The sequence below is a fragment of the Falco biarmicus genome, chromosome 9 (assembly GCF_023638135.1).
Source record: "Falco biarmicus isolate bFalBia1 chromosome 9, bFalBia1.pri, whole genome shotgun sequence".
NCBI lineage: Eukaryota > Metazoa > Chordata > Aves > Falconiformes > Falconidae > Falco > Falco biarmicus.
Genome location: NC_079296.1, coordinates 51,741,580 through 51,756,160, shown reverse-complemented (window position 1 = coordinate 51,756,160; position 14,581 = coordinate 51,741,580). Strand labels below are relative to the sequence as shown.

Genomic DNA, 14,581 nt, shown 5'->3' with positions numbered 1-14,581 from the left:
ACTTTGAAACAGGCTGCCCAGCCAGTCTAGTCCAATCCTGGTACCCTCCCTCTGGTCTGAGAGGGAATTTTTTCATTTAAAGAAAACTGTCTGAAATGCATTTGCCAGGCTGGGAAGAACTGGGCAAAAATCGGAATCTTTGTCTTTCTTAGCTGGGGACTCCTATAGGTAGTATTGGGTGCCTCTGCCTCATTATAAAACATAATGCATAAAAAAATATGCATAAAAGTTGAATTAAAAGCGTCCTGCAACAAATTATCCTTTTTCTTCCTTTTTAAATGATCAGAGAGTCTTCATTTTTTTCATATGGTAAATAAAATCCCGTTCTTGCAAAACAGTAACATAAATAATGAGTGTAGAGGGGCTATTCCTGTGCTTAAGTGCTTTGCTGGATTAGGACCTAAACTTTCTAAATTAAATGATGAATTTTTAAGTACCTGTGGAAATCTAGGGAAGTTGAAAAATAAATGAAGTGCAATACAACAGGTTACTACAGCAATAAAATGGAACCTAAATAGATTGATTTTTTTAGGTCATTTCTTAGTCACCTGTGTTTTTTTGAAAGCGGCTGAAAGATATGTAGGATTTCTGGAATTTTGTCGAGAGGTGGGTGCTATGGAGGTGTAATGTTTGTGCTGCACTTTCAGGGAAGGGACTCCTTCTCAAGTGTTAATTGTCTACAAAATCCTGCAGTATTGTTGGGGTTCTGGTCATAGACTCTAAGCCTAAAGACAAAATAAAGTTAAAATATCACATTCGGCAGATCTAATACTTATGCCACGTCAGAGCATTTCCTTTGTCCCTTTGAGCCACGTTTATCTTGTAAAAGTTTAGTCAGGATTTCAGGGATTAACGCTAAAGTAGGTCTTTAACTTGTCTGTGGGTTTGGGGTTGTTTCACCACCATCACCCTTAAAAAAGACTTAGATAATCTCTTTTAAGTTCTATTAAGCAATTGTAAAACTTGTGCTAAAAATAAGAAGTGAGGGGATACTCCTGTGCTGTAACTTGGGGGAATTCCTGTTGCTGCTGCTTCTGCTGGCTGCAGCAGCTGGTGCAGGGGCGCTGCTGGCCTGCAGGCATGCGCGGGTGTCCTGCTGCCCACGGAGCAGCGGTGGGACTGCTTGGGTGCAATCGTGAGCCATTCACCTAGCTGTAATTCTTCAGCTTAAAAAAACCCAGGAGTTGGAATGCTGGAAATTGGATTTTTTGGGGATGGAAAGTCAATGTAGGATTGGAGGTGGAGCTTTCTGCCAAAAACTAGCGTATCTGGACTCTTTTCTCCTCTTGATGGTACCAAGCTTAGGGAATCGTATAAAAATCACTCTTTCTAACCCATCCCGTTCCTGTGTCGGTTTCGAAATCAACTTTAAGCTTTTGCAGTGAGGGCCAATTCTGTCCATGGGAGTGTGGAGCACTAGATTCAGAGGGGCACCGATGCCAGCCACGACCAGTTCTGCTGTTCATAGGTGATACTAGATTAAAGTACATATATTTGAAAAAAATTGCTTTCAGGATAAAACACTTGCTCACACGTTTACTAGGGTCAGGTTTGTAGAGGAATGAAGCTGGCTTAATTAACATTGGTAATATACAGCTGTGCGGTGGCTTCAGGGTTGGGGGGTTGGCCCGATGTAGATAAGGTGCAGCTGTGGCTGGTTAAGTTAAGTGGCTGAGAGCCAACGAAGAGGGACAGCCAAGGAAGAGAGAGGAGGAAGAAGCAGAGAGAAAGCACATGTCCTGGATGAGGAGAGACGAGGAGAAGGCAGCAGAGGAACTAGTGTGAAGAGTATCTTGGTATGTGATAGTAAAAGACCTTGTTGCAGCTGGCTAGTTTGGAGAGTGCCGCGACACAGGTTCTTAAGGGATGCTGACCTTGAAAGCGGGGAGGATGTTTAGCACCTCCCTGGAGTGGGTGTTACTTTGAGCCAAAACCCATTGAAGTGAATAGAAAAAATAGAAAAGCACTGAGCGGCTGAGCAGGCTGTCGGTGGGGCAATGTTACCCATATCCACCCTTCCCCTCAATTCATGTAACTGTTAGCCATTGCCACGAAAACAAATCTTCTTTCACTTCCTCTGTCATTTACTTACATGTATCTCATTTGCAGATTGTACTCGGATTATCTGTACTTTGCAAGCGCTAATAAATCTGCGGAAGATTTTCATGAAAAAGTGGCAGAATCACTGCAGCTGTTTGAGAATTGCGTGCTGGATTACTCACTGAGAGCCTGCGTCTACAACAACACCCTGAACAATGCCATGCCCGTACGTATTTCCAAGAACATTTGATTCCTTGCTTGTTTAACGGGACGTTGTGTCGAGGTTATTAAAATACTGAAATACGGTGCAGATCAGCGTCAAGAAATAAAACTTTCTCCCTTTTCATTTCTAAAGCGGATGACAAATATATATGTAAACATGTAAAAGCTGATGTACTGGCTCAGCTGTCTCCTCAGTCTGTTCCCCGATGAATGCCAACAGCAATAATATGGTCTTTCTATTGTGCAAGCGTATGGGGAGCACATTCAGTGAAGATTACAGTTTAATGTGTAAGCTTTTTGCAGATGTCTCCAAAAAGTAGCTCTGGCAAGGATCTTTGTGGTATGAAATTGCCTCAAAATCAGAATAAATTATCTATTCTTTCTCAAGAAAGGGCTACCAATAACTAGATAAAACTTTAATTTTTTTTGTAATTGTGCACATCAGAAAATGATAACGGGAAATACAGAAACTTCTGGCTGGAGAATGGGTAAGTATTACAGGCTCAGTATTCCAAAATTCACATTTTTAGTGTAGAACTGACTTCAAGTTTTTCTTCAGGGGGGAGAATAATAGGGAAGAGATTGACTTGGAAGCGTCACGTCTGGCTGGTTTGCCACTCGATCCTATTTTATTTGCTGAGGCTGTAAAGGACTCTGAGGGAGTACTTCCCTCCTTTGTCTCCAGGGTGAAGTTACTGCTGCTTCCACTCGATAAAATAACCATAAAAGAGTGTGTTGTACAGGCTTGAGCCTGCAGCAGGAGGGCAAGAAGGACATTCTTCCTACCTTGGCAGGTAGGCTGGAGCTGCTGGGCTTTGATGATAGCCTCCAGGACCTCACGGAGGTGCGATTTTCCAGCCGCCTGCTTGCACAAATGCATTTCTTCCAGCGTGGGGACAGAAAGGCAGAGAGAGATCCAGAAGGAAAGATTTTCCTCTTGTCTTCCTCGGGATGCAGAACCAATCTTCATTTGTTGTCTTAGGCAGCCTTCTGGAGAAGATGTTTTTGAGAATGAACAGAGGATGCCTCTTGCCAAAGAGCCACAGGCAGGTGTTTGTAATAAACCACAAATGCTCCCTGTGCTCCTCAGTGGGCTTTTTGAGCTGCTGCTTCTTCAGCCAAGTTGCTGAAGTTTGTTATGTGCGTGGTTTGCTACATATTGAAAAAGTAGATATCATTTTCCCCGGTGAGATCATTAGATTGCTGATAGGGTGATGAGGCTAGAAGGATTTTGTTTTGCCATTTGTTAGTGTATTCCTGAAACAAGGGAGGCATCATAGACATCGTTGCTGCTGATAGACGCTAACCTGGAAAGAAAAGGGTGTTTGTCACCTTATCCTCACTTAGAATCAGTGAAAAGCGTGTTACTCGGAGAGAGGCATGCCGAGCCAGGGCGATCAAACTGAACGTGCAGAAATGGGTTCTGTGGAGGGAGGAATGTCTCGGGGAACTCTACTGTTGCCTTTGATGTATAGGGGAAACACTGGGGCTTTATGGAAAAGAGACCGTCTGGCTGAGAAGACCAGCCAGATGAAAAAGAAGTCAGTACAACACACTGTGTAGGGAAGAAAATCAAGGTTCTTGCTGATCCCAAGAAAACTGAAAATCGGGGGAACATATTCCCCATAATTTTAACTCGTATGCCTCCATAATATTAAGTAAAATTAGTTAAAATCCTCTTTCTGGTGAAATGCTTTAAACAAGGTTCTAAGCCCATGTGGGAAAGCACTTTAGTCCCAAATGATACCACGCAGCCGATGCTTGCCCTTCGCTCACCTCCATCTCCCGGGAAAAAGAAAAGCAAAACCCATCACAGAGCCGTGTGTTTGCCCCCGTGTTCAGTGAAGTGGGGTGTTGCTGAGGTCTGGAGTGCTGCCCTGCCAGGATTAACATGTATTAGGCTGATGTGTTAAACAAATATGATGTTTTGAATTATTGTGTAGCACTTACGTAAACAAGTCTGCTAAATATGGGGGGTTACTGTTACAAGCAGCTAAAGACACACATCAGAATCATACATTATGATAATAACGACTTGGCAATAATGCAAAATATGGCTTATTTTACTGGAATTTAGGTATCAATTTAGGGTATGAGTCAGTGTAAGGAGCGAAAGAGACTATTGTTATCTGACTTCATGGGTTCTGCGGTAACGCGACTTGAAGATGTTAAGTCTCCTTTATGAAAGATACTTATGACTTGGGATTCATGTTTCTCTCCTCTGAGCCTGGAGGGATTTAGAAAAATATTTATAAGCACAGTTGGAGGTTGGACTTTTAAGAACACCAGACTACCCTTTTTATATTTCAACTTGTTATGTAAAATTGAGGAGGGAAGAAAAACAGAGATTAAGTCAGGACAGGCTGAAAAACTGCCTTTTCACATCTCTGGTCTAACCCAGCCTGGTGCTCCCCTCGCCTCTCAGACAATGCACCATTAACACTGTCTAGCCGCCGCTGCTACTGCAGCTTGGATCTAAACCTAATTATTGCAATCAGAGAATACAAGCAAACACACCCAAATCTAATTCCTGACACCAAATCAGAATATTTGTACTATTGGTGGCAGCATGATCCAGTGCAGCTGATATTCAAGGTGAATTAAGCAGCCCTAAAACCTGGAGAAGGTAGCAGGAATAAGCATCTTCCCTTCCTCTGCTGTGCCTCTCGAGGGATGAAAGCCCTCAGTGTCTCCATGAAGGCTGGGTCATCCCAAGCACGGAGGAGCATGGAGCTTGAGGTGGTCAAACATCCTTCTGCACACGGTTGTCTCTGTGCAGCGCTTTCATGCAGACCTGTGACTGAAGCAGCAAGTGCCCATCCAAGCCCTTACTGAAATGACCTTTCACCAAAAGAAAGGTCATTTGGAAAGATTTCCTTAAGCTGCACTAAAACTAAGAAAAAAAATTTAAAAATTTTTGGATATGCTGTCTTTTCATGGTGCTTCAAAAGCAGGTATTTGGGATTTTTGCTCAGAAGACGGAGGTGGGTGTTGGTTTCTTACTGCTAGAAGCGTTGGTACATGAATTGATTTTCATTTGTTTGTGTTTTTTGGTGTTTGGTTTTTTGTTTTTTTTTTTTTGGTGTGCTTACAGGTAAGGTTACAGGTTGGGCTCTATGTTGTGTATCTTTTGGACTGGCTGACGGTTTTTGACAAAGATCAGATACTCGTTCTTCGCTTGGAGGACCATGCATCAAATGTGAAATACACCATGCACATGGTGTTCCAGTTTCTGGATCTCGGTAGGTGTCTTCTGGCTGTTTTGAGACAAGTGAAGAAAATCATTAGTATCCCTCTTCTAGGTCAGTTTTGCTTTATTAAGAGACAAAACAGAAGCATGGGAGTCTGTCTTGAAGGATGCATTAATCTTGTTGCCTGGAGGCAAGCAAAATTAAAATTCCCATAGAAAGGCTGGTGCTGGAAGATCTTAGTAAGACTCTATAAAGAAAAAAAATCAAAACCATTCAGAATGTAGGGATATATCTCACCATACAGAAGCCAGTCCTGCTTCTGAAGGCAGTCAGGGCTTGTTTGTCATGGGATTACATAGGTGCAAGATCTATCCCACGCAATTTAAATCGAAACGCTACCACGGTGTGCATGCTGTTGCCAGCATGCACCAATCCAGACTCTAAATCTGAATATGATGAAAGGTTGTGTTTCTAGCCAGAGAGAAGGGGGAAATTGTGTTTTTGCTGTGTTGATTGAGACATCTGTTGCTAATCCTCAGAGAAACGCTGGCAGACAAAATGTTGCCCAATGTTGATTCGACAGTAGCGAGAGGATGAAAATGTGGCTGCAAAATAGTCTGGCTGGTCCAAACACTGGTCTAGATGATGAGAAAGTTCGAGTGTAGCAGACTGAACAGATGAAGAGCTTGGCATCTTCTTCCTGAATATGGTTTACACTGGAAAAGTCTGTGGGATTCTATCTTGCTGAAGTACATTGTCAAGGGCTTACATTTCTTTCTGGAAGGGGGGCATCACTATACCTGTGTACCACTTTGATCTCATTGACGGCCTCCAAAACAAACAAAAAGAAGGCTTACGTGAGTGAGGCTTGTAGCGTTTCTACCAGGTATTAGATAAGTCACATCATCAAATGAAATAGCAGTATAAAAAATTGCAACTCTAGAATGGAGAGGCAGTTGTTTTCAATGTCATAGTTGTTTTCTGAAAACAGATTTTTTCCCTCCAGAAATGATTTATGCTGCTTGTTTTAGAGATGATTAATTAACGTGAAAGGAAAAGATATTATATCCATATTTACTAACAGTGATTTATTTTGCTAATCTAAGACTTTATTCAATATTCTGAAACATCATTGCTGCTAAGGCAAATTCCATTTGTCTTCCCCTGGCAAGCCTTCTGAGTTAGTCATTTGTCTTCTTGTTTGGCTTCTTTACCATGGCCATTTTTTGTGAAATATTTTGAGAAAAAATTCTATTTTCCACAGAACCTCTAAGTGAGAAGCAAGAAGCTCTGATTACGAAGAGTCCTGCATCAAACACTAGGCGACCTGAAGACAGAAGTCTGGGACCTATGCTACCAACAACGAAGGCAATTTTAAGAGATTTCTATAGGCCTTTTAATACAAAACTGGCACAAGTTCTTTTTGATGATGCTTTTTTATGGAAGAGGACATAATATGTAAATTTAGTGCCACAAATACACTGCTTAAAGGAGTTTTTATTTTTTTAAATTCTATTTTTGTGTGTGGATATTTACATTTTTCCCATTCCAAAGAGAAGCCGATTGATGAGCTGAGACTCTCACCTTCAGTCAGCACACTTCACAACAGTTATACCACGTTTTCCTTGTGAGAATGTAAAGCATTTTGCTTATCAGTTTATTGCAACTTCTTTTACCCTGGCAAAAGAATGGAGTGGAAAAACATTAGTACAAAGGTGGTTTCTTAAACTCTCCACGGGGATGTTGAAGTTTAACCTTCTTTAAGATGCTGCAACACAGAAATAGCATCAGTTTCCTACAATTACGCTTATAATCTCATTTTCAATATATGTTATTCATTCATTTTTTCAAACTATCAATGTCATTTAGTCATTAAAATTTTTAATTGAATTCAACCTAAAATTTCATTTCTTTTTGTCAGCACATTCACAAATGGTCTTCGCTTGCACTCAGGTTTTTATGTTTCCTTAATTCTGAAACAAAGATAAGGGATAATTGCATTTACATAAATTTCCAAGTCTAATTTATATCTTCAAGATAAATGGACCTTCCTAGTCACAGTTCTTGCAAAAGAAAATCGTATATTCCAGGTAAGAATGGATGACTGAAATCTAAACAACAGGGCACATTTAGCATTTAGTATAACAAATCCGTTGTCTTCCATATTTTGTTCATGTAAATATGAATACCTATCATTTAATCATATCATTCACATGTTTTCCCAGGAAAGCACTAATGGGCTGGATGTGAAGTCCATCGCTGGCCGTGGAGAACTTTTATGGAGTTTTCTGTTAGGTTCTACACAATTACTCTTCTCCACTACCAAGAAAAATGTAGTTTAAAATCAGTATGAGATCTTGTTATTAAATGCATCCTATAGCAAGGATGTGTTACCTAATAAATTAGTTGCACGTTATGTGTTTCCCTCTTCAGGAAAAACGTCTATATCTAGTTAAAAAGGTTGAGGTATGCACACTTAAGAAAAAAAAAAAAAAAGTAAGTTATGGAGAAACTTTGGACTATCTGAAAGTTTTTTATTTGACTAAAATGGCTGGATTTCTATATAAATGCACAGTAGTTCAATATTTGATTTCCAACACACCTGGTTAGGGTCACTGCTAGCTGCAGTCTTCCTGCAGGTGGAACTGGCCAGCGTGGTGTACCTGAGCTGGGGACTCTTGAGGACAAATGAAAATGCTGCCTGGGGATAATTTGCTGTCAAGGGCTAAAATAATTGTTTCTTCCCAGAGTGCATCTTGGGTGGGTCAAATGAAACTGATATTTAGCTAGCAGGTATCAAAAGCCCGAAGACTTATCTCTAATTGCCTTCATGTGCCCTTTCAACCTCTACGCTGAGCCCCACAGCAGAGCTTACTATGGAGTCGCAGATACATTTAAAAGTACTAAGGGTAACTATTCACCGTCCTGCTCCACAGGGACAGATTTTTCCCAATTGAGAATTAATGCTGAAAACTTAATGAATCCTGAACATTTCACACATGAATATGATCGATGACGTGACATTTTTTGCAATAGAAGCCCATTTCTAGGTTCTTTGCCGACTGGTAACGTGCTGTTTAAAAAGGATTGGGTCTGGCATTTGGAAAGCCCAACGTAAGTAGTTTAGGGAAGTAGTTCTAGACAACCGTAACAGATTAGTTCTGGTTCAGAAATGCTTACAGACCAGAAATGCTTAGAGAACTGACTGAGCATGACATGTTTTAGCAGTGTAAAAAATAGTAGCATGGCAGCATGAATCAGAAAACTAGAATGAATTCACCAGTGTTTGCAAATGTAAAATTTTCAGTCAACAATTTATTTACACTAAGGATTTCTGCCAGCTGTGCTCGGAATTAGAGTCAACACTCTGTGGTCGGGATAACTATACAAAATGTTTGCTAACCTGGTCTGCCATGGTCAAATATTTCCACGTAGTTGTCAGCTAGAACCATGACCTAACGATATTATCTTACCTAAAAGCTAATGAATGTACCTGTCATTATCATTTAGCGTGAGCATTAATTCCATGACCAAATGACACACACACTGGTGTGTGGCACGGAACTCTTCGTCTTGGCCAGCAGCCACATGCAGTCCACCGGTGGTCGGGGAGATTCTCTCTGCCCTTTGCCTACGTATATAATCTAAATCAAAGCGTCCTTCATGGTCAGAATTTCTGCTTTAGGCTGAATCATACCCAGCACCCTGCTAAATGGAGGTCTTGCCTAGTTCTGACTCGGTGGCAGGAGAAAGTTGGATGTTTTCTGTATGGTGGCGGACACGTGTGTCCAAGTGTGGATAAAATCAACAGGGAGTGTCCTCATGCCGTGTGTAGCGCAGTAACACATAGGGAAGGGGCTATAGATCATCGCTTAGGAGCCTGTGGTCCTTCTGAAAGTGAAGTCTCCAACGAGGCTGCTTTTATAAAAGTCATCTCTTTCATGAGCTCCAAAATATGATCTCTTGGTGTAGCACATTGCAACTTTATACTGTTGGGTTGTGGCATGACTAAGTATCGTAAAATAGCAAATTAACTGTCAAGGGGACATCTTGGAGGTAAGGATGTTGCTCTCTAGTCCAGACTATAAAAATAGTGTTGATCTGGTGACTCAGAATATAATAAAATGGCATTTGATTTTCCTGAGTGATATGACAGCACTGGGTGTCAGACCCCGTGGTCTTCAGCTGCAGAGCAGACGGCGTGCCACTGCCATTCAGTGGCTTCACTCCAGCCTCACAGCCAAGCTCTACATAGGGTAAGGCTCACCCCAAGTTCTTCCAGTTCCCTTTACCCCTCTTGACAATTCTACTTGTGAAAGAATTCAGTAGTAGTAGTATTATTATTCACAGAAGCACTGAGCTGCCTACGTTCCCAGAACAGTAATTTGCTCAGAAATCAGATTTATTATCAACACAATATATTTTCACATTTGCCAAAGCATAGCAGTGGCTCTTCGCAAAGATATCAGAAAATGTGTCTCTCATACTATGTCTCTGCTGAACAAAAGTAATTGGGCAAAGATGCAGCTTTCCTGAGCGCAAAGGCACGGAGGGAAGGGTCGCTTCCAAATATTCTTGCTGCTACTGCAGATGAATGTGAAATGTGTTTTCTGTAAGACCTTGCATCTTCGGGCCAAACATCTTGGCTGGCTGGAAAAAGCACAGTCAGAAGATCTCCTGCTAAGAAAAACAGGCACCGGTTTACATGGGAAATAGTCTGTTGTTACCTGTAGAGTCCGGTCCATAGGCTTGTATGCTTCAGCTTAATGAACTGAAGATAAACAGTGACGTTGTCACCGTTCTGAACATATCTTTCTGCCAAGAAATTAATCCATCTTCCAACTAAGCCAGACGCTCATTTATTAAAGACAAGGCACAACGGTGTCACCAAAAGTTCCTCCTGCTACATGCTATACATGCTCCTAACCCAGGCATGTTAAAGGGGGCATTTCACGAGCAGTGTTTTCTAACAGAAATGCTTGTGTTGCAGTACCATCTTGTGGTCTAGGTAGGCAATACTTCGTGCCGTGGACATACATGATTTTTCTTTTTTTTTTCTTTTTTTTTTTTTTTCTACATTTTAAAAAGGCGGGTGCAAAAAGAAAAAATAATTTTCAGTTCTTTTCAGATGTGCACAGGAATAAAACTTGCAGCGCAGCCCAGGAGATGGGGAGCCTACGGAGAAGCACTGACTCCGCACAGCCCCCAGCATCATAGAATTATGGAATCAAGGTTCAAAAATACCTTTAAGATCACTTGAGTCGAACCGTAAACCTAACACTGCCAAGCCCACCGCTAACCTGTGTCCCTAACTGCCACACCTACACACCTTTTAGACACCTCCAGGGATGGTGACCCCACCACCTCCCTGGGCAGCCTGCGCCAGGGCTTGATGATGCTTTTGGTGAAGAAATTCTTCCAAATATCCAACCTAACCCTCCCCTGGCACAACTTGAGGCCATTCCCTCTCGTCCTGTCGCTGGTTCCCTGGGAGCAGAGACCGACCCCACCTCGCCACAACCTCATCCCTGCGGTCCCTCCTGGGGAGCTGCCGCAGGGTCCTGCCTGCCTGCACTGCTGCAGCCTCCCACAGGGACCTGCCGACACCAGTGCAGACCATCGTGCAGCACCTACCTCTGCACGGAAGGAATTTGTTAGATTGTGTTATCGTAGTAGTACTTCTAGTTATTAATGAGTAGTCAGCTCAGAGCAGGTACCAAACTGCTGTTGGGCTGTGGCCTGGGAATCCCGGTTTGCAAAGATGCTGCTAAGGGCGTTGATCCACACTTCTGTCCATAAAGGCTCTTTGCCTATATCAAGGGAAAGATGTCATCAAGTGGGTGAGGCCAGGGAGATGCTCGCCTCCACACTTTCGGCTGTGTCCTGCTAGGGACCCCTGCTTTTAAGTCACAGCTCCTGTGGAAACTCTGCCAGCTCTCTGCATTGCCTCAATCAATAGAAAGGCCCTTAAAATGATTGCCAGCATGGCAGGAGCTTAATGGACTGCCGGGCTGAAAGCTGCCGTTGAAAATTAGAGGCCTGCTGTGTACATATTAAGGCACAATTAGCAGAAAAGAAGGTTTGGAAGAGACACGAATAGTAATCAACGCATTGCATTTCAGAGGAAAGACACACTTTCCATCCGTCACCTGTGTCATTGCTGAGCACCCGTCTTCTGGGTGGAAAAGCTGCTCCTCCAAGCAGGTGTAGGTGCGTTGGTGTCTTTGCATGTGGGCTGGCAGGGGCAGGGGCTGCTCTCACCCCTGGGCACGTCAGGCTCCCTGGGTGTCCGTGTGCCTGCTCCTGGTATCACCCACCAAATGTACTTTTCTCCAATGATGGCTGCAGGAAAAGGGAGTAAGATTTGTGTGCACATCTGTATCATGATGACTGTGGTTTGACTCCTCTGATGCTCGCAGTGGTGAGAAGCCCCAAACCCATGATGTGACTGGTTCATCACCTCTGCTTCCTGGAGTAAAAAGCCCCAGTGGGTGATGTGAGTGCAGCTGGTACCTGGCTGCTTTCCCCCAGAATCACAGAATCACAGAATGGTTGGGGTTGGAAGGGACCTCTGGAGATCAGGTAGTCCAGCTCCCTGTTAAAGTGGGTTCAGCTAGGGCAGGCTGCACAGAACCACGTCCAGGTGGGTTTGGTATGTCTCCAGAGAAGACCCCACAGCCTCTCTGGGTGGCCTGTGCCAGTGTTCCCTCACCCTCAAGGTAAAGAAGTTCTTCCTCATATTCAGCTGGAACTCCCCGTTGTTGCAGTTTTGCCCGTTGCCCCTTGTCCTGTCGCTGGGAACCACTGAAAGGAGCCTGGCCCCGTCCTCTTGGCACTCGCCCTTAAGATAATTAATAGACATTGGTGAGACCCCCCCTCAGCCTTCTCTTCTCCAGGCTGAACAGGCCCAGCCCTCTCAGCTTTTCCTCATATCCGGGATGCTCCAGTCCCCTCATCATCTTGGTAACTCTGCTGGCTCCTCTCCAGTAGTTCTCTGTCTCTCCTGAACTGGAAAGCCCAGCACTGGCCCCAGTGAAGAAAAGCCATGCCCTTTGGCTTCAGTTTGTATCCCCAGCCCAGCAGCAGGGTCCCCCCACACACACCATAACACCCTCCTTCCCTGCCTCCCCACTTGCTTGCTCTCCTTTGGCTATGGCTCACAGCTGTGGAAGATCTAGAGGAAAAATGCTGAAAATACAACTCTAAGAGCTTTAAAAATACTGTTTAGTTGCTGAAGTAGCAGTTGCTGCAGTAACAACTTACTGTGTGGAAGTGGTGGCATTGCAAAGCTGCTGCATGGGGCATCTTCCCAAGAAGAACACGGGCAAACATTGCCTTTTGCTCTCAAAAAGAGGGGCAGAATAATTCACAGCACTTCCCTCAGTCTGTGTACGTCTTGCACACTTACAGAACGATCTCTTCCTCTACTAATGAATGGGAACGAGGAAAGGGAAGGGTTGTGCTGGTACTCAGCCCTGCAGTAGAAGAAAAGCCTCACAGCAGCTCCCAAAACTATTTATTTTAGGCTACAGAGGCCTAAGCCACAGATGACTTGCAAATAACGTGGCGTTCAGCTTTTGATGAAGCTAAAAGCAGTGCATCCTGATTATTGAACATTTTGGGTTTCTCAGAGACCAAAGATTTGGGGCTGCCTGCATCATACCTGTAGTGAGATGTCACAGTTTAGCCAACCAAGCTGGGTCTTCTTCCACAGCGAAATCTTGAAAAAAGAGCTTGTAGAAAAAAACCCTTATGTTTAAAACTTCGGTGTTTATTTTTCCTTGGTCTATAGACTTGTCGAACACATCTGTAAGTCAGACAAGCACACAATATAATTTAGGTCATGCCCAGCTTTTCTGTCTTCCCAGCTCAGCTCTCGTGGTGACACATGGCGTGCGCAGATTTATTTATACACAGTACTCGGGGCCTGAATTGACTTCGTTTAAGTGACTGCTGCTTTCTCAGGTCTTCTATGAGAAGAGCAATTACCAACCCCGCACTTGGAGAACAATCACACTGCCGTTAAATAGGCATTTCAAGCAGAAATACACTTGGATATCTCCAGCCAAGTTATCCCAGACCTGGAAGACGCCAAGGGTTGCCTTCTGTGCTGTCCTGCCTGCGTGGCCCCAGTTACCTGGGTGGTTAATTGGATCTACACATGGTAACTTTTCCTCTAGTTTGTTGAATTCAGAAACAGAAAGCAATGCAAAATGCTGATCACTGATGCAAACAGGGCACCCCAGGCAGTGTGGCCCTGCAGCAGGGCGAGGAGGCAAAGGCTGCGATACAACAGCTACAGAAAGGGGTGGAAGGAGGGGGGAAATAAGAAAGAAATGCTGCAGTTGGGTCAAATGAGATCCTGGACAAATGCGACAAATCGATTGGGCAAAATTGCGTGGAAGAAGGTAAACCCAAGCAAGGTAGCCAAAAAATAGAAGAAATCAGGCAGAAATAAGCAGAAGGAGATGTACGGCTGTCAGATGAAAAGGGGTTTTTTTGACTATCTGAAAAGACTTAGGGAGGGAAAATCATGGTATAACCTGGGGAAACTATGCTGGCTTGACTGGAAAGGGATCGGCTGAGCCCACTGCAGACTTGGCTTTTGTTGCATGTTGCACTGGGAGGTCTAACCTCCGAGTCAGGAGGAACAGGGATGGGATCCGCAGAAATGTGAGTCCTTCACCTTCTTCTGCCCAGCGCGTACAGCACAGTCCAACCCTTCATTTAGGGTTGCGAAGGACTGAACTCTATTAAAGGGATCAGATAATTTATTGGGGGGGGGGGGGGGGAGCTAAAATAAGAACAGGAGCTACTTGACTGGATTAAGATTCCGAAGAGAAGCTAACCGCTGCATTTATAGCTGGGAAGTGAAAAAGGTTGGCGTTAGGAGGTTTCTCAGGTCCCTGCGTGCAGGCTGGAGATGGGAGGACCCATGCAAGGGCAGGACTCTGGTCCGGAGGGTATGTAACAGATTGCAAAAATACAATACGCCTTTTATTGTAGCCTGTGTTTGTGGGAAACTGTAGTGATGATTTTAGGTGGCAGGGTGCGATGCTGCTGACGGAGGCAATGTGGGGCAGGGGCAGAGAGGAGGGGTGCAGCACGACACTTGCCAAACCCCAGCT

General features: G+C 43.8%; 1 protein-coding gene across 2 annotated transcripts in view; it reads left to right on the top strand.

Annotated features, from left to right (window-relative positions):
- Window positions 1–7,348, top strand: part of CHST15 (carbohydrate sulfotransferase 15) — a 46,103-nt gene extending 38,755 nt beyond the window's left edge. For both annotated transcript variants that reach the window (XM_056351201.1, XM_056351202.1), the window contains 3 exons: window positions 2,110–2,266; window positions 5,357–5,504; window positions 6,718–7,348. In XM_056351201.1, the coding sequence (XP_056207176.1) occupies window positions 2,110–2,266; window positions 5,357–5,504; window positions 6,718–6,908 (496 nt within the window). In that variant the 3' untranslated portion in view covers window positions 6,909–7,348. The remainder of the gene's footprint in view (window positions 1–2,109; window positions 2,267–5,356; window positions 5,505–6,717) is intronic.
- The last annotated feature ends 7,233 nt before the right edge of the window (window positions 7,349–14,581 follow it).